At 42.5% G+C, this 22,956-nt stretch overlaps 2 protein-coding genes across 2 annotated transcripts in view; one reads left to right on the forward strand and one right to left on the reverse strand.

The window, feature by feature from the left end:
• The window catches only part of plekhh3 (pleckstrin homology, MyTH4 and FERM domain containing H3), a 36,918-nt gene extending 22,618 nt beyond the window's left edge, over positions 1–14,300 (forward strand). The window contains exons 4-13 of the mRNA XM_085157961.1: positions 678–860; positions 2,303–2,460; positions 4,933–5,056; positions 5,787–6,084; positions 8,080–8,287; positions 8,498–8,625; positions 9,251–9,371; positions 9,814–10,302; positions 10,426–10,617; positions 12,135–14,300. Of these exons, the coding sequence (XP_085014087.1) occupies positions 678–860; positions 2,303–2,460; positions 4,933–5,056; positions 5,787–6,084; positions 8,080–8,287; positions 8,498–8,625; positions 9,251–9,371; positions 9,814–10,302; positions 10,426–10,617; positions 12,135–12,305 (2,072 nt within the window). The 3' untranslated portion in view covers positions 12,306–14,300. The remainder of the gene's footprint in view (positions 1–677; positions 861–2,302; positions 2,461–4,932; positions 5,057–5,786; positions 6,085–8,079; positions 8,288–8,497; positions 8,626–9,250; positions 9,372–9,813; positions 10,303–10,425; positions 10,618–12,134) is intronic.
• A 333-nt stretch (positions 14,301–14,633) lies between these two features.
• On the reverse strand, positions 14,634–22,011 carry tubg1 (tubulin, gamma 1). Its single transcript, XM_085157964.1, has 11 exons — positions 21,746–22,011; positions 21,273–21,385; positions 20,841–21,008; positions 20,669–20,737; positions 19,380–19,459; positions 19,164–19,290; positions 17,424–17,510; positions 16,720–16,869; positions 16,479–16,631; positions 16,227–16,388; positions 14,634–15,711 (listed from the first exon to the last, which is right to left on the reverse strand). The coding sequence occupies exons 1-11, from the start codon at positions 21,792–21,794 to the stop codon at positions 15,514–15,516; spliced, it is 1,356 nt and encodes a 451-aa protein (XP_085014090.1). The 5' UTR covers positions 21,795–22,011; the 3' UTR covers positions 14,634–15,513.
• Positions 22,012–22,956: the final 945 nt, after the last annotated feature.

A 22,956-nucleotide genomic window follows, 5' to 3' on the forward strand; every position in this document is an offset into this window, starting at 1 on the left:
CATTTTGAGAATGTACAACTTGCTTGGTGGTAGCAGAGATTTCTTATAGGGGACGCAATCTAATGGGTTTTTTCTTTTTGTTTTTAAAGTCATGTAAAACTACTGCCAGAGATTGCTCTAATAAAAAGGAGGTTATTCTTTACTTAAAAAAATAAAATAAACAGGACAAGAAGCTACAGGCTCGCTTGCTTGAAAATTTGAAAACATCCCATTTCAAGATTAATTTTCTTTTGCTGGACTAATCAGTTTAAAAAATCATTTACTGCAGCTGAACTGGCATGTGATCTTTCATTTCAGGGTTAAGTTGTAACATAATCCCTGTGTATATCCTTTTTCAAGCCACAGCAGACAACTTCAAGCCCTCATTCCTTGTATCTCTTTTGCAAAGATTGAATTGTTTCTTATTATTCTTGTGTTAATGCAATAATAAGGACTGAGTTTGCACAGTTACTCAGGTTTTCCACCCTGTCAGCTAGCTGTGAAAAGTCACCAGTAGCTACCAGTGAAAACAAAAGCACTATTATCGTTCGGCCTTGATTATAGGCGGCCAATCTTTGCACCCATGATGTCATCATTCTGTAGCCGCTAAAATACGCTATATACTTGCTATATTTTACTATATATTTACTTCATATTGATAAGTAAAAGCCAAAAATATGCATTCTCCTTGTTTAAAGGTTGGTTGTTACGGGAGGTGCGTGGCAACTGGATCAAGCAACGTCGATACTGGTTTGTACTGACCCAAGACTCTCTTGACTACTACACCGGACCGGAGAAAGGTGCCCGGAGACTAGGCACATTGGTCCTCACAAACCTCTGCTCTGTCATCTGGCCAGACAAGCAGACATACAAGGAGACAGGTGAGCAAGACACACTTATATACCTAACCATATGCAGACGGGATGAGGCATAGCTGACTCACACTCATGCAGGCTTTCCTGTAATCTCTGTAGAGTCCAGTTAGTTCTTTGTGTTAATTCCCTTTGTGGTATAGTGATCATAGGCATTATTTTAAAACTTCCCAGTAAATTGTTGGGTCTTTCAATATGAAAGTGGTGACTTGTGGCTAGCTTTCCCCTTCCCATGAGTACTGTAATTCTTAGTAAGTTTGGGAAGCCCCGGCTTTGTTTGGTCAGAAATGCGGGTCAAGGTTGGCCTACAAGTGTCTCATTCGCGTAACCAGCAAGGCAATCTCTTGGATGCAGGAAACAAATGACAAAGATTTATAAAAAGAGTTGCTTTTGAAAAGACACAGGGATGACTTGTGTTTTTTCAAATCTGTATTCCTCAGATACCCTTTATCTATGTTTGTCTGCCTCTCTGTGAATGGAGATTATGCCCTGCTAACTTTACCAAACCGCTTAAAATCCCAAAACCATAGTGCAAACCCAAACATAGTTCTAACTCAATAGGCCAGGGGACTTTTCTGGACAGAGGACTTTCAACAGCGACTTTGTCACAGACTCCCGGCTGTTTCACTACTGAGTAGATCTGTGTTCCTCTTAAGCAGGGAAATTTGTCACAAAAGAGTTGCAAGAAATCTTTACTTCCTCTGTATTTTCTGGTTGTTGCCATAAAATAGGAGTTCACTTCAAGGGCTCCGTTTTTGGTCTCATAGACCCTTGAAAGCAGTGGTTAATATTATATGTGAACATATTCAAATTGGTCAGTGGCAAAAGTGCAGTGTAATGATTTGAGTAGTAAAACTTTTTCATTTTGGGGTTATACTTGACTAAGAACTTTAAACAAAGAAGGATGTGGTGCCAAGTCACGTAGCAGGAAAGCCTGATAACAGCCACGGGGCTACAGATCAAGCTAGGCTGCCTGGGGTATGTCTAATACTTCCTCTGCAGAAGGAGAAATGTTCCTCTTTTTTAGCTTTTATTATGTTACCCGAAATGAAACTCACTAAGGGCTTTCGGACTCGTGTCTTAAGACATCTGCAGAATATCTACTCTTGTTTGGTTTTGGTGTGGTCTGAGGTTTTTTTTTCTCAGGTTGACCTTTGATCATCAGTGAAGCTGAGTGAGTAAAGGAGAGAGAGTCTGTATGGAAGATGTGCAGGAATCAGTTTATTGTCTCACATTGTAGGAAACTGGATCAGGCCTAAATCCATGCTGTTTACTTAAAAAAAACAAAAAAAACATCCCACACATGTGTGGAAAAGTGTCAGGCCAGATAAGGTGCAGTTTAAATGACTAACTATGAATTATTCCCATTAAATGTCATAAGATTTGCAATGGTTTTTAAATGTGTTGCTTTATTATTATTATTATTATTATTATTATTGGGTTTTTTTCAGGTTACTGGAGCATTACAGTTTATGGTCGGAAACATTGCTATAGGCTGTACACCAAGCACTTCAATGAGGCTGTGCACTGGGCTTGTGCCATCCAGAAAATCATTGATAGTAAATCACCCGTGGAAACGCCGACACAGCTCCTGATTCGAGACATTGAGGTGGGCCATGCAACGCAGACACACAAACATACACAGGGTTGCTGCCAAACTACCTATGATTACAGTCACCAAACACAAGCGGCCATCGGGCTACATAATGCTCCACACCCCCTGCCCCGTTACCATGGAAACCACACGACCACATTGCACCAGGGAGTCCAAAGTTTATTCTGCTTGCCTTTCTCTTTTGAGTGACCTCATTTCATTCTGTCACACAGGGACAGGAAATAATACCAGACCTGCAGTTGAAAGGTCATTCCAAGATAAAGGCATTTCCAGCTATTTGAATGTTTAGAAAAACAGGATTTGTGGCTTTTGAAAGATACCTTAGTTTGTGCAGGGAGTGTGTTCACAAGGGATCGTCATATTTTAATGCACGGTTTGCTAGAGAACACATTGTGCTGGAATGTCATTGAGCAGAGAGACGACTCGTCTTGCATCAGTCTACCTCTTGGGTGTAGAGAAGGGCAGTTCTGGCAGAGGAGATGGAGGAGGGCTCTGCATGAAGCAGCAGGACGAGATAAGCAGTCCTTTGCCTGGCCTCCTCTCTCAGTAATCTCCCAACGAGAGTCTCTAATCTCAAAGAAAGTGGTTAGTCTGCTCCCTCTACCCTCATCTGGTTTGCAAAAAGGGGTCAAGTTTTTATTTTGTAGGAATAAAGGGGTCTGCTTTTCATTTATTGCTTTGACAGTCACTCATCCTTCCACATAAAACCTTTTTCTCAGTCTCTTGCTTTCTCTCTCCCTCTCCCTCACCTTTATATATAGGCACTTTCCCTCAACTGGACAAAATATTCTCTCTCTAAAGTGTGAGGTCATGACTGGAACTGTAAAAATCCAGAGAGACTAAACAGAGGCGGCTTTGTGTGAACAGGACTGCTTGCTTATCTTTAAAGTATAGAATCAGGTTACAGACACAGAAGGGGCGAAAGCCTGGCAGTTTTAGCAATGGATCTATTGCCAGATGTCATATTTGAAAGAGATCAGGTGCGTGAAATGTTTTATTTAAACTGTGACTTTATCAGTGCTTAGATCATAAACACATTCATGCTCTTAACCATTGTCATCCAGTTCAGGGTCACAGGTGGCTGGAGCATAGCCCAACTATCACAGGGTGAGAGGCAAGGTATATCCTGGCCATGTCACCAGCCTACCATGTAGAGACAGGAAGCCAATTTAGAATCACCAGTCAACCTAACATGCATGTCTTTGTGACTGTGGGATGCTAGAGTATCTAGAGTCCACACAGAAAAGTCTAAGGCTGCAGGGGCATTTGAGCTCCTTATTAGCTAAATTGATAATTGAAAAAGCATCTTGACACAACCGTTGTTGTGATTTGGTGCTATATAAATAAAATTGAATTTATTTGAATGAGGCATAAAACACAAGCAGCCCAATAATATGTTAGACAGACCTTTTAGAACCTTACCTTGATAACTGTCCATGAAAAAAAAAGTGGGAAAAAAAAGTCTTTTCTTTTACCAAACTCTTGAGTCGTGCTTGGTATATGAACACCCCAAAGTAGTGTAGCATGCTTGGTGTATTCTGGAATATCAAACCTTTTCCCAACCTGGCAATGAGGTTGACAGAGACCAGAAGAAAAAAACAATCGTGCTTTAGACCAGCTTGTTATTGCAAAGCATTTCTTTGTAATATAAATAAGATGAACAGATTTTGTTGCCGTTGTACAGGCTAGCTGTTTGCCCCTGTTTCCAGTCCTTCATAATTACCATTCTTCTCATCTAGCTTTTGGCAAGACGGCTAATAAGTGTATTTCCCAAAATGTCAAACTATTGCATGTGGCAGTGGATGACCAAATGGAACAAAAACAATCTCTGGCCCTGGATCAGTGGATGAATGTCATCTGGGATGTTGAGTTGCTGCATCCCACTGCACGTGGTCCATAGAGCAACATGTCATTCCCATAGTTCAAACAGACAAGCTTGTCACCAGTGTGCACCGAGCATTTCAGTGGAATGTGTCAACTTTGCCCCACTAAGGAGGGAGAAAGCTGACTTGTCTCATAGCCAGAAAGAAAGGGAGGCACGATCAGGGAAGTTGCAGAGTCAGGAGAGAGCCAGAGCAGTGGCAACGTTACTAATGAGCAACAGGTGCTAGGGCAGTAGCATGGAAGCCATCTGTACTGCTGGAAGGTATCTATCCACATACCCAGTAAAAGGCACAAACACACACACACCAAACTCATTGACACCAGTGCATAAAATATAACGTGTCAGCCATGCTAGTGTGGTTTGCTGTGTCATCACTTGACCTTCCTGCTGCTTAAAAGATGCCAAAGCTGGATTGTGACCCCGGTCAAATCGACCTCAGTTACCCTTCATAGGCAAACACACAGACACGCACTCACAGAGTGTTCTCAGGCTGGCTTCGTGCTTGTTGACTGCACATGAACGTTTATTTTCAAATGTGTTTGTTTATTATAGATTGGTTTTGTTTTACTTGTGTGTTTTAGGAGAATAAGTTCAACCCTGAGGTAGTGGAACACATCTACCAGCACAACCCCATCCTGAAGTACACCCAGGGACCCTTATATGCTCCTCTGCTGCCTTTCCCCTATGGCAGTCTGGAGCACACATGTAAGTGCTTAAGATTTTTACACTGCCATAGCTATATGTATGTGAAAGTACCGGTTAAAAACAATAGCATGATTAGCATTTTTTTAGCACTGTTTGAGTAAGTGTCAACTGGCCGAATTTACCTTGAAGCTCTTACGAAAGAGATAACCAGTGCACATGGCCACTCGGTGTGTGTGCAAAGCTGGCAGCTGTTTTCTGTAATTGCGGTGTGGCTAAGTGGAAAGAAACTGTTTTAAAAACTGTGATTGCTCTGCAGTTTGATTTGATTAGCGGAAGAATAAAGCTCAATGCAACGCAGATTGCTTTTCATTTTGCTTACGTATGCTTCCTTGCGTGCACTCTCCTCCTGTGACCCTGAAATCGCTCTTTCTTCCACCCTGATGGACAATCTTCCAATCACTTAAATGCACTGGGAGGAATCTACCATGGGAGCTTAGTGTGAGAATACATGCCTGCAGCTCTCTCTCTTTCTTTCTCTCTCACGCACATCCTCTCTGAGAGTTCAGGGAACACACTTTGTTTTATTAAGCTAAAAAAATCATGATATGATAATAAAACTGATGAGATGCTAATGTAATAGGTTGCTATATTACAATACTTTGCATGATTAAATGTTATACCATTCCTTTAAGATATCTGCAAGGTTCAAATGTCTAGAAAAGGGGTGGGGGAGGAAGAATATGTCCTGACAAAAAACTTTTGACACACTGTTCTTTGTTTATCTCTCCAGACCACAGTGGGAAAGGCTACGGCTCGGTGCGTGAGGAGGCCGTGAAGCTGTTCAACTGCCTGCAGCAGCTGGAATCGGCAAGGGAGCCGGTTCCAATCATCCAGGGTGTGCTACAGACCTGCCTGGACCTGCGGCCTCTCCGCGATGAGGTCTACTGCCAGCTAGTGAAGCAGACCAGCTACACGCCTTCCCCAAACACTGCTGCGCATCTCCGTTACTGGCAGCTTCTCACCTGTATGAGCTGCACTTTCCTTCCCGGGCCAATTGTGCTCAAATACCTGCGATTCCACCTCAAAAGGTGAGATGCACACAAAGGATGCCTGACAGTTGAAGGGTTGCTACGATTGAGCCAAGACTAAAATCGAATGCTGCTTGCTGGGAAGTCAGGTGCAGCGCTTTGTATTTACCTTGCAGTATTTCATTACAGTACTATTGTAATGAAATACTATTTAGCTCAAGTAAAGCAGTTCTCACAAGTGACCGCTTCAAGATTGTTGTTTTGCTTTTGCAGCAGCATTCAGACAGGATTTTTTTTTCACATTCAATTAAGCACACACAAATGCTCTGAACATGAGAAAGCTGCTCACCTCGTCATCTCTTACTTAGAAGTGGAAAACTTTCTTGCTTTTTCTGGCACTGATTTCTCCGACTGGGAAACGTGGCTTGTGGAAGTAAGGTGGAAAACACTACAGCGTATCCGCCCATGTTGACAGTTTGAGGTAACAGACTGCAGTTGTCAGTTAATAGAAAAGTTGCATTAAGTTGTTTATATAGTCATGCAAATTGTTTTACATGAGTGTTTCAGCAGTACGATGCCCTCAATCCCATATGAGACATCAGACCTGGAGTACACTGTAGGTGATAGACAAGGGTATAAGAGAGGAATGGCTTGACCTAGGAGATAAAGGTGAACCACTGCTGCGTGGTAGCAGCGAAACATGGGGTCTAGACATCGGACAAAAAGCAGGCGCCAGCATCCCTAAACACTTGTTTAGATATAGTAGCATGATATGCCTTCACATTGTTAGCATGCTTCCCTAGACAGATCCAGTTTTCAAGGGCTGGATTTACAGGTCTGAATTAGCCCTTCTGTCAAGAATGCTAATCTAAGTTATTAGAAGCACTAATCTCCTGCCCTTGATTTTCTATCTAATGCCATGCCATGAAACCACTACAATTTTCTATCTATATTTCTGTACTGGGAATCGCCCTCTGGCTAATGGAACAGTTGCATGCAATGGCAATTCATAACAACTCTGTGGAACTCGCTGGCTGTGTGTTTTGATACGTCTTGCTGTCACTCTCACGCACTCTCTGTTTGGGCCACTGCTGAGGCTGCAGCTGGGCAGAGCTAAGACTGGAGCTGGGCATTAGGCCCAGAAACCATCCTCCACTCCCCCAGTGCCCTGAGAAACCCCCAGGGAATGTCTGCTGTCAGACAGATTAGGCCAAAAGAAAGAAAGAAAGCAAGGGAGAAGGAGAGGGAGAGAAAGCAGGAAATGGTACAAAGACACAAAGAAAGGAGAGTATAGGAAATCTCACACAGATCAGTGGGACGTTCGTAGTTATGTTTCAGCCACCCTTATGAGACAGCAAGATGTTAAAGTGAATAAGCTCGTTTTCCTCTTTCTGCCCTTGTTTTTGCGTATTTTGGGACGAGTACTGGAGTGTAATTGTTTCCTTCCTATTTGTACTCCCCTGTGTTTACAAAAGGCTTAGCTAATCACTCAATCAGGTTGTATTTCACACCTTTCACACTCGCAAACCTCAGCCTCCCGCTAGATTGGTTTGCTGCTTTTTTTGTCCCCTCCTTTAAAACAACAGCACACAGACATACACTCACCTTCCACTCCTGGACACTCCATTGGGAGGAAGGAGGGGGTCACTCTGGTTCACAGGAGCGGAAACGCCTTTTCCTGTTTCGTGCACTACCCAAAGTCAAACATGTTTTCTTTGCCATTTTCCTTTTCTTTGAAGAATTAAGGGATGTTGAGTCTTTTAAGTTCCTAACAGCTAAAGTGAGAACATTTGTCATTCTTCGCCTCATTGACTTTCTAGCGCTGCCAGCCCAAACAAAATAAAAACTTAGTTGAATCAATGGAGTGACGCAAAGTCCATAATCACAGCGTAACACCTAACAGATTTTGAGTCGCAGGCGTTAGTAAATTCTCTTTTATGTGCTTAATATTTTCATCTTTATGACAAATTGCTTTCACGAGTGCATGCACGCACACACACACAGACACGCACTCGCAGCAGTATCGCTTTCTCACACATTTAATCTGTCTTGCAGAATCCAGAGCCAAAGTCCTGAGTCTGAAATGGATAACTATGCGTCATTCATCAGCGAGGCTCTGGAGAAGACAAAGTGTCGGGAGTGCGTGCCATCTTGGGAGGAGATCCAGATGCTGATGAACCGACAGGAGATGCTGTGCACCGTGCACTATCCAGGCCCTGGATCCTGCCAGCTCTACATCAGCTCACACACTACTGCCAATGAGGTTTGGAAACATTTCCCTGTATTCTACTTGGCAGCACAACGTTTCTGAGCTGGCTTCAGAGTCTTTCAGCTACTCACTAGTTCCAATTCAAAATTTCACAGTGCAATCAAGAGCCTAGTAAAATGCTCCTTCTTCTGCCTTCACCCTTGAAGCCCAATAACTTGGGAGTCCATCTGTCTTTTCAATCCGCTTCTCCTTCCTCCTCACCAGGTGGTTCGAAGGATGCAAGAGAAGCTCGGCCTACAAGAGAGCAAAAATACATTTGCACTATATGAGCAGAATGCACTGTGGGAGCAGCCAGTCACAGGAAGCGCTCTGGTCGCAGACATCCTAACCAGGTTTGAAAAAGTGACTGTCAGTCTTTACCCTGGAAGATAGAACAAACAAAAAAGTCAGTCATAATAAAACCAAGCAGATGTGCTATCAAAACATTGTGGCAAAAAGCCTATTTGTCACTCTGTAGATGAGTATGGACAGAGCAGCACACTGTTTATTTATCTCCCCCCCCAGTCCAAGTGCTATGCTGAATGTTAACCAGTGTCCTTGATATCTGGTGACCTTGTCTGTTCTTGTTGGTCAAACATGACTCTATGCTGGGAAACTAGATTTGTCTCTATGTCTGTCAGCAGTGCCAGCCAGGTGCTAGTCAAGGTAAAGATGATGTCATTTAATTGTACAAGGCAATAGTCTCAAAAAGAAAACAATGAGCCAATTGGAAAAAAGGGCGCTATGCTTTATTTTTTCTTTCTTTTTAAACAGGCATGGGTGTGTCTGTCCTCTCAACGCTGAGTGACAGGGTAAACATGAAACTGTCGGGTTACTAAACAATGGCATTACACAGCAGGGAAGCAATAGCTTGTAACATATTAACAGAAGGCTTAAGATTCTTTGTTTGTCATATGTGTCTTCAGTGTATCTTTTTTTCTTGACCCAGATTTAACTTTCTGTCCGTCTCTTATGCAGCTTCTCTACTAAAGAGTCGGAGTCTAAATCCCAGTGGAAACTGTGTTTCAAGCTCTACTGCCTGTTGGATGCAGACAGCATATCAGTGGACAGCATAGAGTATTTATTCCTCTTTGAGCAGGTAATGGAATGGAACATGAGCCTTCTCTTTTCACTATTTCTTTGGTGTGAGTGACCAGTGATGGTGTTGATGATGGCATCTGATTTATTGTCATGCAGTGATTCATCACTTGTGGGGTTTTTTTGTTGAATCTTTTATGCTTTTACTAAACAATCTGCAATCATAGCCTGTAATTTCCCACTGGCTGTGAGTGTTATAAAATGGACTGCATAAAAACATGACTAAGAGCACTGGCTGGAGTGCAGAGGGGGCAAAAGGCAGCCAGCATTGGCTTCATTATAATTTTTTCCTGGGGAATTCTATAAAAGAGTTACGGGATGAAATAAAACAAGGTGGGGTAGAAAGGATGGATGAGGGGACTTGAAGTTATTACTGACGACCTTTACCTTCTTTGTGTTTGGTTCTCTTTCTCTCTGTCCTGGTTTTGACCTTTGCGCTGCAGTGCCATGAGATGGTCGTGCGTGGTCAGCTACCAGCCTGTGAAGAGGACCTGCAGGCATTAGCTGCCCTGAGGCTTCAGAGCCTAATGGGTGACTTCAGCACACATGCGCCCTGCCCGCCTCTGGATGAGCTTTTTCCAGGTCATATGCTTGAAACTCGGGTTCTCGTGTCAATTTCTGCACCGCAAGACGTGCCTCCTTGTCAGGTAGCTGCTCAGGGCTGTCCCACGACGCAGCGCTTCCACACAGGACTCCTCGCAGGGACTCTGTGGAGCCACACAGCTACAGCAGTGCACAAGCAAAAAGTTGAGCAGGACATGCGACTGCGGACCCGCCTGAAGGAGGAGGCAGCGGCTGTCATGACGTCCATCTTGGAGCGTTGGAAAGGTTTGGCCGGCTACAGCCGCAGGGACAGTATGGCCGCCTACCTCACAATTGCACGTCAGTGGTCCGGCTTTGGATGCACTCTTTATGAAGTGGACTTTTATATTGTGAGTATTGTGTGCTTATGCTTTAGTTTTCGTATCACTCTTAAACGTTTTTCTTCCTCAAAGCTCAAGAGCCACTTGGATCCTGCAGTCTCTTGACATTTGCACGCTTCTTTCTGCCTGCAGAGTTCAACGGGGAGTTTTTCCCAGAAGTTATGGCTGGGTGTAGCTGCTACATCTGTATCCTTGTATAAGCAGGGAGAATCAGAGGCCCTGGAGTCCTTTCCTTATGGCCAGATCTGTTCTTATGGTGTATCTGACAGCAACACCTTCAAGATTACAGCTGGGGACCGGGATCTGCTCTTTGAAACCACCAAGGTATAAACAGGGTGCAGAATTGTTTAGTTTAAGAGGGAAAATGCCATTCTTAGTTTAAAATTTGTCATTTTTGTGATTTATTTAGATAGTAAAAGGTTTTATTTTAGCTTTTCTGGATCTTGGTCTGTGAAGAAAGAGTTATGAAGAATGAAATTAGAGCCACACCTTTGGATGACTTATTGAAACATGAGCTGGGTAGCAGCAAATAAACTTTCAAAGTAAAATATTAAAAAGCATTACAATGTCCTAAACTGAGCTAGTTCTGACTTTGCCCTGGAAAACCAACTGTTAGTCCACAGGGTTAGCATCTCTGACAGTATGTGTCACCCAAGTATAATGGCTCACCTCCCAGGATGACACATACAGGGTGAGGCTGAAGGTGACTGGAAGGAAAATATTAATCGAAGCTGGTTCTGCTCTGACCTTAAACATAATGTGTGTCAGCTGTAGGCCGGATTCAGTTTATGTATAGTGCAGAGCCAAGGGGCTTTATCACTGTGCAGTTTTCTGCAGAGTAAGAGAAAGACGCACAGTGTCTGCCCACGATACCCCCTTCCCACCGCCTCTTTGACCCACTTTAAAAACCTTCATTAATTTGGTCTAAATAGAGAGCACACAACCTGCCCATATTCCCCAACAGATGGTAACCACCAAAAGTCTCACTTCCTGGCATTTAATAGCATGGGGGTAAGTTTTATTGCAGTGGTTAGATTAAAATATTAGGCAAAACATTTCTCAGAAACATAGATGTGCCTTTTTCTTCCCCCCCACCCCCCCACCCCCCCATCAAGAACAAATCATGCCTTTCATTGGGCCGCTTTGCTTGCATCTTCCCACACACAACACAAAAGCTCTCTGTGATCTCTCTTGAGGCACAAAAGTGACTTTATTTATTTATTGGACACGCAGGCAAATTGAAGTACGGTTCAGAAAGACTTCTACTTTATGAACTTAAAGCCGTTGTATCCTTTTGACATAAAAGTGGAAGGTTTTCAGCCGATGGGCAGAGGGGAAAAAAAGGAAAGACCAGATTTGCTGGGGGCGATTATGATTAGGCCTGGAGTTGAGTGTAAGATTAGCAGCTGATTCCAGGGTTATAGTTGAAGTTGAAAAGCAGGTTGAAACTTTTTTTATGCACAGACTATGTTTAGCCAAGAATCAGTAGGACTAGAGTAAGGGTAATTGTTGCTTCTGGTGGTTTGGTGGTTATGTCCTCTGAGGTCTGTGTAATGCAGAGACACATGAAGAAATGAACTCCTCCATAGTACCCTCCCTTAATTTTTCTGCAACAGCTGCTGAACAGTGTGGTGTATGTCAAAGTGAAGAACTACCCAGACACAGTTCAGAGATGTGTATGTCCCCTTAAATCTGCCGAACATCACGCTTTACTTCTGGAGGATCTAGTTTTTCTCGCAGCTGAATGACATCATCTTTACCCGCCCTCCTGTGACAGTGCCAGACAGACACTGAGACTGCCACCAATTTGACCTCTCTCTCTCTCCCTCTCTCCATCGCAGCTGACTGAGATCATGCAGCTGATGAATGCTTATTTCAGTGCCATCCATAGCCAACGAGGAAAAGGGGAAGATGCAGACATCACCATAGCAGACAGCACAGAGGTGGGCTTCCGTCACCTCCGATCAGCGCCGACACCCACACTCCTAGAGCTGCCCTCGCACCCTGTTTGAGAGGGACCCATACCCGGACACTCACTCCCCAACCCCTCAGCCAACTCCTCCGTGTGGCCCCCTGTGAGGCCCAGTCCCAGGCCCAGTCCTCAAGACACTGTGCCTCCTCCGCTGGGAATGGCACAGCAGCCAAAACAAAGAGAGAGCTGTTTTCATTCCCCATCTTTGAAAATAAACCCTCGCTGAGCTTTCCAGCTGAAGGAGCTGGCCAATGTAGGAGAGAGGGGGGTTGGGGAGAGGATGAGAAGGCAAGGGTTTCTGTTTTGCAAGTGAAGCCAGAAACCCACAGAAACCAATACAGCTGCTGATGAGGTGTCAAACACCCTCCCCCCCACCCAGTCCTGTCACGCAATCTACTAGGTTACCCTAAATGGCAGTATCTCCCACTCCTCCTTCACCCCAGCCTTCAAGACAATGTGAGTAGTTAGGGAAACACAGCAGCTGAGAGCTGAGACTTACGGCAACAATAAGCTGTGGTACCCCCCTCATAAAGGTATGGCTTAGAATAAAGACACTACTTTGTCCTCTTTCTTTCACGAAGAGTGCCATATGTGCGCTGCCTTTTGTAGAAGGCAGCGATCCCTCACGCACTGCTGGCATAGTGCTGAGAATATTCAGTGACACAGACATCTCCCCTGTCTTTGCTGCTCTCCGTCTCTGCCACACACATAGAAACCCGCTCACTCTCACATCCCTTTATGCTGAAATGTTCATCAGAGACGTTCAGTTTTCACAAGGTCCCGGCTGAGCTTGCATTACCTAGAACTGTTGATGCAGTGAGCCATGTGAACTTGGAACTGGAAACAGATGTTGAACTCTATAGTTGAGTCACGTCAGCCGCCACTGCTACAAAACCCCTTACCTATGTGCGCTATTTGATCGAGAAATCAGAAAAGCCGTGTCATTTTCTTCATGACACATTCAGGATCCGGATTAACTGTTTCTTTTTTCATGGAAACCAAAGGATTTTGGAGTCCTTTCTACAGTGTCTCTACCAAATGCTCTGATTCGTCCTTCGTTGTGCTGCTTGTCTTGACTTTAATCCTTGAACTGAAATTTGGTTAACACTTGACTGATTAGGTAATTTTGCTTATGTTGACAAATATCCTAATGCAGCTGTAGTCTGCTGGAAAAAAAAAAGGTGCTTTTATGTTATACATATATAAATATAAAAATCTCAGCCCCGGTCTGCAATGTGGATCATCGAACAGTGCCCCTACTTTAAAGAAACACTTTTCTAATCAGGCCACAGATGCTGTCGTAGTATTATTTTGTTTTAACGCTCCTTTTATGTCTTAATTTCAGACCCATGCATATATTCATTTGAAGTTTGCTTTAACCGATCAGAGCCATAGATGCTCCCTAAAGCAGCTCTTATGTGTAAATCTTATGTAGCTCCTCCTTTGTGTTCACTGGTTATTCTGAAGCCAAAGTTTCACCAAGTCGTGGGTTTGAGCACGGACCAAAGATGTGCGTATTTTAATAAGCTTTTACAAGAAGAAATTAACCAAATGCGGACAGATTCCCTAATTTATATGCAACTATTTCCACTTGTATTAACATTTTCCTGCTGTACACTTCTTCTTAGTGTAGTATTTACAATGTAGAAATTTAAGACAGTAGATGCTTTGTAAAGATAATAGTCCAGTACTGTCTGCTACACTGCCCCATGCAATATAACCAGCCTAATTTTCATTTTTTTTTCTCACCATGGAAGGCCTTGACAAGTCATTGCACAGTCTGCCCTGTATCCTGCTCAGAAGCAGGTCTTTGCTTTTTCTACTGCAGCTGCAGGCAGCTCCAAGCTGTATGAAAAGGAAAGAAGAAAAATCAAACTACACATTTTTGCTTTGTATTACGCTTGTTTGTATGTTGCATGGTACCTTTCTATTTGTGTATAGTTAATTGCACTATTGTTTGTTTTGAAACTAACTTGAGAGTGCAATAAAAAAAACTATAAATACTGTATGTAATTAATAAAAAAAATAAATTTTACCATATTGTCTTTGGTGCTGTTTTTCAGCCTCATCTATCCTATTTTATTTTGAGAAATGTACGTATGTGGTGCCCAGACTTGTGAAGCATTAGGACTATTGTCTTCCTGTAGTTTTGAGGTAACTCAGTTGTGCGGTTAGTGTCAACGTTTTTTACTGGTTTATAAGAATAGCTGGTTGAACAAGTAATACCAACTGTCTTTGTTGCCCTGTGGTTATGTGCCATTTAATTAGTCGAATGAACAAACATCAGGAGCACAGCTCTGTTCCATTCTCACAACCGACCAGGCGTGTCTTCAGATAACATCTGAGACATTTCAAGTAAGAATTAAAATAATAGAAAATGTTTTTATTCAGTTTAAAACAGGTCCAACAGGCAAGCGAAATGTATCAGTATATTCACTTTTAGACAACACAGGGGAAGCCAGTGAATCAAGAATATTTACAGGCATAGAGATGAAGTGTTTAAATTAGATATATCCTTGTACTGTGTTCAGCTGCACAAACTCATTTTCTTTAGAGGACAAATGCTGTTAAAATGTCAATGCTGTTTTTATGGCAGGTATTTCAACACCATTTTTGGCTCCAATCCAACTTCAACTTGACATTCTTGTTGGTCATGTACTGTGATAACAAATGAGCAATGTGTATCAGCAGCATACAGATGGTACAGCGCACCACATTAACCAGCATGCTACTGCTTTCTGTCAGTTCCATCAGTTCTACCAAGTGCACAAAAACTAAAGTACAGTACTTTGTATAAAAATAGACCAAAACAAGGCAAAATGTTGATTTAGACTGAGGATAACTGTAAATAACATTGCTGCAAGAGATAAACAATAGAAATACAGAAACGGGTATATACATTTACAGATGTTTTGGAGACAACAGCTGTTGATGCTTTGTACAGGATTTTCTATAATTAGTGCTCTTTTATTTCACAGAGCTGTTAAGGTTGAGAACACTTCATATAAACTGGGGGTTCAGAATCTCCAGGATGTGATGCATTTACTTTTTCTGGTTAATAGTCATGAAAGTCTCTAATTTGGAGACACAAACACTATGTTATTACATGTTAAAGCAAGCCAATAAATATAGTTTTTATCCACAAAAGCAGTTATAGCCAAATAACTATTCTGTGATATCTGTATGAAAGAAAACTATTTTTGGAGGGTGTCCAGAAGCGAGAATTAAGTATAAAACACAAAGTCTGTTCACTGTTCTTGCGTGCCCCAGGAAATATAGTCAGGCCTTGTTGCTGCGCTGTACTCGTCTACCAGCTGTTGGACAACTTCCCTCGAGTTGTCCAGCTCATCAAAGTTGTCCTTGAATATGTCCTCTTTGCGGAACTGCTCCAGGAAGGCCTCGCGCTTACGCAGTTTGTCGTACTGCCTGCATGTCCGCTCAAACAACTGCAGGACAGCAAAAAAGAAAAAGTGACATCAACGCTAACATCCCAAAGTGAGATAAGTTTCAGCATTTCTTTAAAACAGTCACACTTCGTTTTGTTTCTTTGCCTTGGTGTTACGGGAAAGAAAAATTAAGTCTATTGCATGACTGAAACTTCTGTGTAACACTAATTTCCCCTTGCTTAAATTTGGGACCTAAATTCATGAGAAAACAAAGCACAGCAATATAAGTAAAGGCTTTCTAAATCACCTTAGATTGAGTAATATAATGAAATGACATGGCTATAGCTTCTTTTAGTTTTACAACTTGTTTTAAACCAGTAAAAAGATTACTTAGTTTTGAGGAAATGTCTTGTTTGGCAGCATGATAATCCAAAACCTAATTTCTCCTGGAATTTCCCATGAAATGCTGCTTGGGCAGCTCACTGCATATCCTCAACTATGAACAAGGACAGATTAAGGTCTCCACTACATAGCTACACACTGGAACTGCACATAACTTTCCAATATGCACTTACAGAGGAGATACTTGTGTGGTTGGCCATCATCAGGCCGCTGACTCGGTGAGCTGAGGGCAGGTACGGGGACTTTCTGGACAGAGCCACCTGGATGCTGGCGGGACCCCAGGGAATAAAGCTGGCAAGTTTACGTTCCCGGATCCTTTGGAGGCTTTTATGCACCTAGAGTCAGTTCACATATGTTTAAATACAGTCCTAACATAATTATGTTGGATCAGTTCAACACCTCAGACACCAGATGTACAATTGTACCTGTGTTGGGTCGACCTCCCCCTGGATGATGTTGAGGATGGCGATGTAGCAGTGGCTAGGCTGCCTCTCTCTTCCTGTGGACACCATCACATTCTTGGGTTGTAGGAGTCTCCTCATCACGTCCAGCACTGTGGTTTTCCTCACACTAGCAACCTGAGACACAGCAGGGTGATTGATTTCAAACGCAACACCATCGGGATTATTTTCTAATTTCACACGCATCACAAGGGACGCAACTCACCGACTGGTCAGTAGTGAGAGGTGTGTATCCAGTCATAAGGAAGTGGAGACGGGGTGTGGGGATGAGAGATGCGATCAGGCCAATAAGGTCATTGTTCATATAGCCTGGGTAGCGCAGAGTGGTTGTGCTTGCAGACATAATGGTGGAAACCTGCATGTATGAATGTTAAAGCAGACGTTGACGAATTAAGCTCCTTTGAAATGTTGTTATTTCTGCACTATATGCTCAATAACTGTGTTTAAAAGACAGATACTTTATTGATAGAACTACTAAAATTATTGATCAGCTCTAGTGAAAACACAAATTTTTCATCTTCCCACAAAATAATAAAAATATATTAAAAAAAACAACAACCACGCACCCAAATGTAATTCAAACCCTAAGCTTTTCTTTTCTTTTTGCCACTTGGCCCTAAAAAAGTGTAGCTCAAGTCAAGCACTTTAAACTGTTTGGAAAGTGAAGCCAAGTGTGGTTCTTTTCAAGAAATCTGAAATCCATTTTAAAGTTCAACTAACTTGTCAAACTAGTTTGTGCATCTTGTAATTTCTGCATTGGGCGCCAAGTCTCGCGCAGTCTGTCTCAACATTTGTCTTTGTTCAAATACAACAAGGAAGACTGCAAACTACACCTATAACTAAGACCTGCTGACTGACAACCAAAAAGAGAGGCAGAGGCTCTAACACAGTGTTATATCACTCACTCACCAGCTGATTGATCTGGGAGAACGAGGGGTTCTGGATATGCAGCCTGTCGGTGGCAATCCGATTTAGAGCGGTGTTATCCAAAACCACCTGACGCACAGTTCACATACAAAGGGCAATGATTAGACAAATGAAGAGGAAAAACAAGGGAGAGGGAAAAGCTCTCCAGCAAAACAGCATAGTGAAAGCCAATACACTACTACAATGTTAAAGAAAGGGTGAGAGGATATCGCAGTAATGATGCAGTAAAGGAACCTCTTAAGAAGCAATACAGTGTGCTGTTGTTAGAGGAGTTGAATATAAAAGACACACTGTACAGTCTCAACAGGGGGACCAATTCTTGGGCAGATTCTATTAGCTCTGCGGCTAATTTAATCAACATGGGGGCCTTATGCAAGACCCTGGAGGAAGTAGGTATTAAAGGGGAAACACCATTAGACTGTCAGAGCATCTCAGACTAATACAATCACCAATTCAGGACTTAGATTTAATAAGTTCGATATTAGATAGGATTTGCTGGGGCTCAAGGCTGGCACTCCAATTTGCTTCTTTATTAGCCTGCTAGACAAGTAGTGAAGCAGCCTCAAGAGTAGATCTTCAATAAAGGAAAAGATAAGAGTTAGACAGTCTCTACCTGTCAGTAGCGTCATAAAACAAGATTGTGCAATTCAAAATATAAACAAAATGCCATAAAAAGCATCCATCAAAGGCACCGTCAGCAATTAAGCTGTAGCGCTTAAAGCCAAGTGTCACGTAATTTCACTTTAAAAGACAAATTACAACAGAGTAGTCAAATTGGGGGGGAAATATTTAACAGTTTTTGCATCTGTGTTATAATGTCACACTGAAAAGTTAAAATTAACATAAAACAGACCTTAAAGAAACCTTTTCAGTGAAGTATGGGTTCTAAAAGGAGATAGCTACAGTAGTATATAGACTTTAAGTACTCACTGGCCACTTTATTAGGTATACTGTGTTAGACTCCCTTTGGCCTTCAGAACCACCTTAGTTCTTCATAACACAGATTCAACAAGGTGCTGGACACACTCCTCAGAGATTTTGGTCCATATTGACATGATAGTGTCTGATAACTGCCGCAGCCATTTGGCCAAGCCATTCTTCCTCTGACTGCTGACACTCACTGGATATTTTCCTTTTCCTTTTCTTTTTTTTCTTTTTCTTTTTTTTTGGGGGGGGGGGGGGGGGGCATTCTCTGTAAACCCTAGACATCGTTGTGTGGGAAAAAAAACCCCAGTAGGTCAGCAGTTTCTGAAATACTCAGATCAAACCATTTGGAACCAACAACCATGCCGCATTCAAAATCACCTTTCTTTCCCATTCTAACTCCCAGTTTGAACTTCATCAAGTCATGTTAACCAAGTCTAGATGCACAACATGCTTGGGTTGTTGCCATGTGATTGGATTTTTAGATGTCTGCATAAACAGGAAACTAAACAGCTGTACCCAATAAAGTGGCCAGTAAACACATGTTAAGACATCTCATCTCAACATGTTAAATTTTATTTTCCCATTTAAGCTCAGTGGAATAGCTGAACAATTTGGTTTAATTTAACTTTATTTTGCATGGCATGGTTATAGGGTTTCCAAAAATGCTGATTGCGATATCCCTATGCCATCTTGTGAGATTATTTATGTCATGGGTGTGTAATGATGCCAAGAAAGCAATGGGATTAATTAGGGTTTTTTTTTTTTTTTTTTTTTTTTTTAAATGCTGCTGCTCACCACGCAGTCTGCATTCTGAGTGAGTCTCTTCAACGTCAGCAGTGAGTTGTATGGCTGAACAACCACATCACTCATCTCATCCTGGTTTGGGAAGACTGAGTAAGTCTGTACCAGCTTCTTTGGGTACCTGTGGGACAGAAATTATATATTATTTGCTTGTACTATACTGCAAGAAAAAGAAATACAAGGGATCAAGTAGAGTATGTGCATGCAGACCGGTCATTGAGCCTCTCCAGGAGATAGGATCCAAGCCCCGAGCCTGTCCCCCCAGCAATCGAGTGACACAGGACAAATCCCTGCAAAGACAAAGGATCACTCAATACCTTCAATTTCAAGCTACAGCGTGCGCCACACATGTGCGAACCTTACTGTGAACTCTTCTGAAGCAGAACGTTAAATGTGCCTGTGGGTGTGCAAATGCCTCTTTTCCTCTGCAGTTATATAAATGGGAACGCAGCCCCACCTCACAAATAGGCTCCCTCACCCCCCCAAGACAGCCCAGTAATACCTGCCTTCTTCACTCGCCCGGCTATTATCACCAGACATACCGCACGCCACACCCTGCCAACATACACATGCCCACAGCAGCTCGGCCCACCTTCCTATCCAATGCACACACGAGTGCACACACTAAATAATAATGTGGGGTCATAATGTGAATGAGTTACAGAAATTGCAGACCTTCGAAAGGAAATGCGACTGTTATTTTATGGGAGGCTGGCAGCTGAAGAAAGTTCACCCCAAAAAAAAGGACGCTAAGAATAATAGTGAGGCATGGCCGGGGCTGTGCTGGTTTTAAGATGACAGGCTCTGGCACCATTTTAGCATGCCGTTTCTATCAAGTCATTCATTTCTACAAGCATTTTACCACAACAAAAACAAAACGCAAGCCTTAAAGACTGAGAGAAATCATGCCTGAGTAAAATCCACCACTCCATAGCAGTATTCAGACAACGAATGGGTTTACTCAGTCTAGACTGAGCTTCACCTCCAAAAAGTCACTGAAAAGAAACACAAATCAACCCCAGAGACACCAAAACTGCCCACGTGACCACAAAGAAAGACGAAATAATCGCAAAGAGACACTGAGACACCAACTGCTCCACTACAAAGAGACACAAAATGACCACAGAGCGACACAAAATGATGACAGACATTACCAGTTAACCAGATCACAAAGAGACAAATGGAGCTGCAGCATGACCACAAAACTACAAAGAAACACAAAACAAGCTACAAGGTGTAAGTATATCCATATCAGACAGAAAATCCCTGTAATTTCAACAAGTTCAAAAGTAATCCCCTCACATTAACAACAAATACCTGACACTTTAATGCATGAATAAGGTTTAGGCTACAGTTTCAAGCTGCTCTTAAAAATGTAATATTTCTACACACATCCATATCAATTTACTCTTAAATCAATTTTTAAAATTCCACACTGCCACAGCCTCAATTGTCCCAGCCCTCTGGGATAGTCAGTATGTGATAAAAGATAAACTTGCCTCCAAGCTGTCGCTGCCATCTGCCTCTCTGTCAATAATGTCGAAGATGTCTTCTTGAATTTTTTTCCCCTAGAGGTAGAGAATCCAGAGCAGATTTTAGATGTGTTATTAAATTTTTTATTGAGATTAATGGGGTATGGGTAAAAAAAAGTAGATTATATCAGGTGATCACCTGTGCATAGCCACTAGCCCAGTTGTTCCCGGCACCTCCACCATGCTCAGACAGGTAGATGTTCTCTGGGTTGTACAGGTTTGCATATGGGGAGTTAAGGATGGAGTGGATCACACGGGGCTCTAAGTCGAGGAGAACTGCACGCGGGATGTAGTGCTCATCGTCAGCCTTTGGGGTTTTAATCAAAAACAAGCGGTTAGATGAAAACACTGCAGTGTTGAGCTTGTCGTCTCCCTGCAGGAGCTTGGTTCTTACAGTTTACGATACAAGCATGCCACCTAGTCGCAAATGATATGATTGCACTTCAGCTGCATAGAAGCATCATCACACTGGAGACGTTGTACACTCTGCGGTGCAGAAACCGTAGGCTGATTGTAACACATAGCAAGAGAGACTATGTGCTATGAAGCAGAATACTTCTGCTCCACTTACCTGATAGAAGAATACATCCTTTCTGTCGGTCCCTTCTGTAGCAAACTCCTCAACAATCCCCTCTGGACTGATGCCATGCTCAGCACACAGCTGCTTCCAAAACTCAAATCCGACTGAGTAACAGGGAGGGGGCACAAGTAAACAAAACATGTTCATTTTGACTATTCAAACTGGTACAACTTTACTCTAAATGCACGGATGCCCGTTACCATAAAATGCATATCATAAAGGCACCTGATGGTAATCACACAATATGCACACAATAACATTATGTTTATAGACACTATTAGTCAATTGGTAAGCTAGGACACAAGGCCGTTGTTTCTGTTATATTTAAAGTTAGCTCGACTTATAATTAGCAGTTAGCTACTGTCGTTACACAGCAGAATACATGACAATCTGATGACATCTCGCACAGCTAACAATAAAAAAAGCTGTAGCGGTTTCAACGCTATCAACGTCTTTGCACGTACTTTGGTTTCCGCACTGTCCGAGCTGAAGCGTTATGATTTCCCGCGGCATGTTCCGTCTTCAGTCGCCCCTTATTTAGCTAGCTCTTGTAGTCTGCCTGCTAGCTAAATAATAGAAGAAAATAGCCACTGCTTTCACACCGCTTCACCTCTGCCCGCTCCTTCCCGCTTGGTCCTGCGGTGACGCTTCAAGCAGACTTCTTCTACTGTTGGTTAGCGAGTCGCAAGGCGACTCTAAACGTGTGCTGCCGCCATTCGTGTCGGAGTGTGTAGTGCTGTAAGGAACCGTAAAATATGCCTTACATCATCTGTCAATCTGTCCATCACCAATGCAAGCAAGAAGGGGCTCAGAGACACTCTTACTGCACACCCCAGCTTGCTTTGTTGCCTGGTCTACACAATGCAACTCTTTCTGACCATCTATATACTTCTCAATCAAGACTCTGAAAGCGAACATCGCATCTGTATTGTTCTTTCTCATTTTAAAGCTAGACTGCAGCTTCCTGGTCATCACCTTTATTCAATTTCTCTTTCCCATAGCTTCATTGTATGGCTTATCAGCTTTTCGCCTAAGTAGAGCTTTGAATATTATCAATTGTTCTTGAAAATGTATACCAACACACTTCTTCTCCATTCCTCAGGTATTATCCCACTCTCTAAGATTGTGTTAAACAATCTGGTTAAAAAATTCCACTCTCATAGACATCTCCATACCTCCACACTTATGTAATCTTGGCCAACTGCCTCTCCACTCTTCATCCCCTTCATTCTCTTCATAGCTACCTCCTCCTTACTAATCCTCTGCCCCTCCTGATTCAGTAACTGTCCTCCATCTCTCCCCCTCTGTTATTTTCGTTATTCATCAGCTCTTCAATGTACTCAGCACACTCTTTAGTACAGCTTCCATCTGTAATAATAATGTTCCCCTTGTTTGTATTCATCAATGTCATTATAGAATGTGACCACAAGGGGACAGTGTAGACACGTTTTAAAATGCTCAACTGTAAGCCCACTGTCTATGAGATAAATTACAGTAGCTAAATAAACAGGTATACGGTTAAATTTAGATAATTTAGACAGGGAAGTAATGTTCTTTTCATAACAAGCCATTTTCATTAATAGGTTGTAAGTAATGAATTGTACGAGATGATATTTTTAATAGGCTTAAAATCATGATGAATAAAGAGGGAAGAAGTGGGTGGTTGTGGACAGCT

The sequence above is a fragment of the Neolamprologus multifasciatus genome, chromosome 4 (assembly GCF_963576455.1).
Source record: "Neolamprologus multifasciatus chromosome 4, fNeoMul1.2, whole genome shotgun sequence".
NCBI classification, from domain to species: domain Eukaryota; kingdom Metazoa; phylum Chordata; class Actinopteri; order Cichliformes; family Cichlidae; genus Neolamprologus; species Neolamprologus multifasciatus.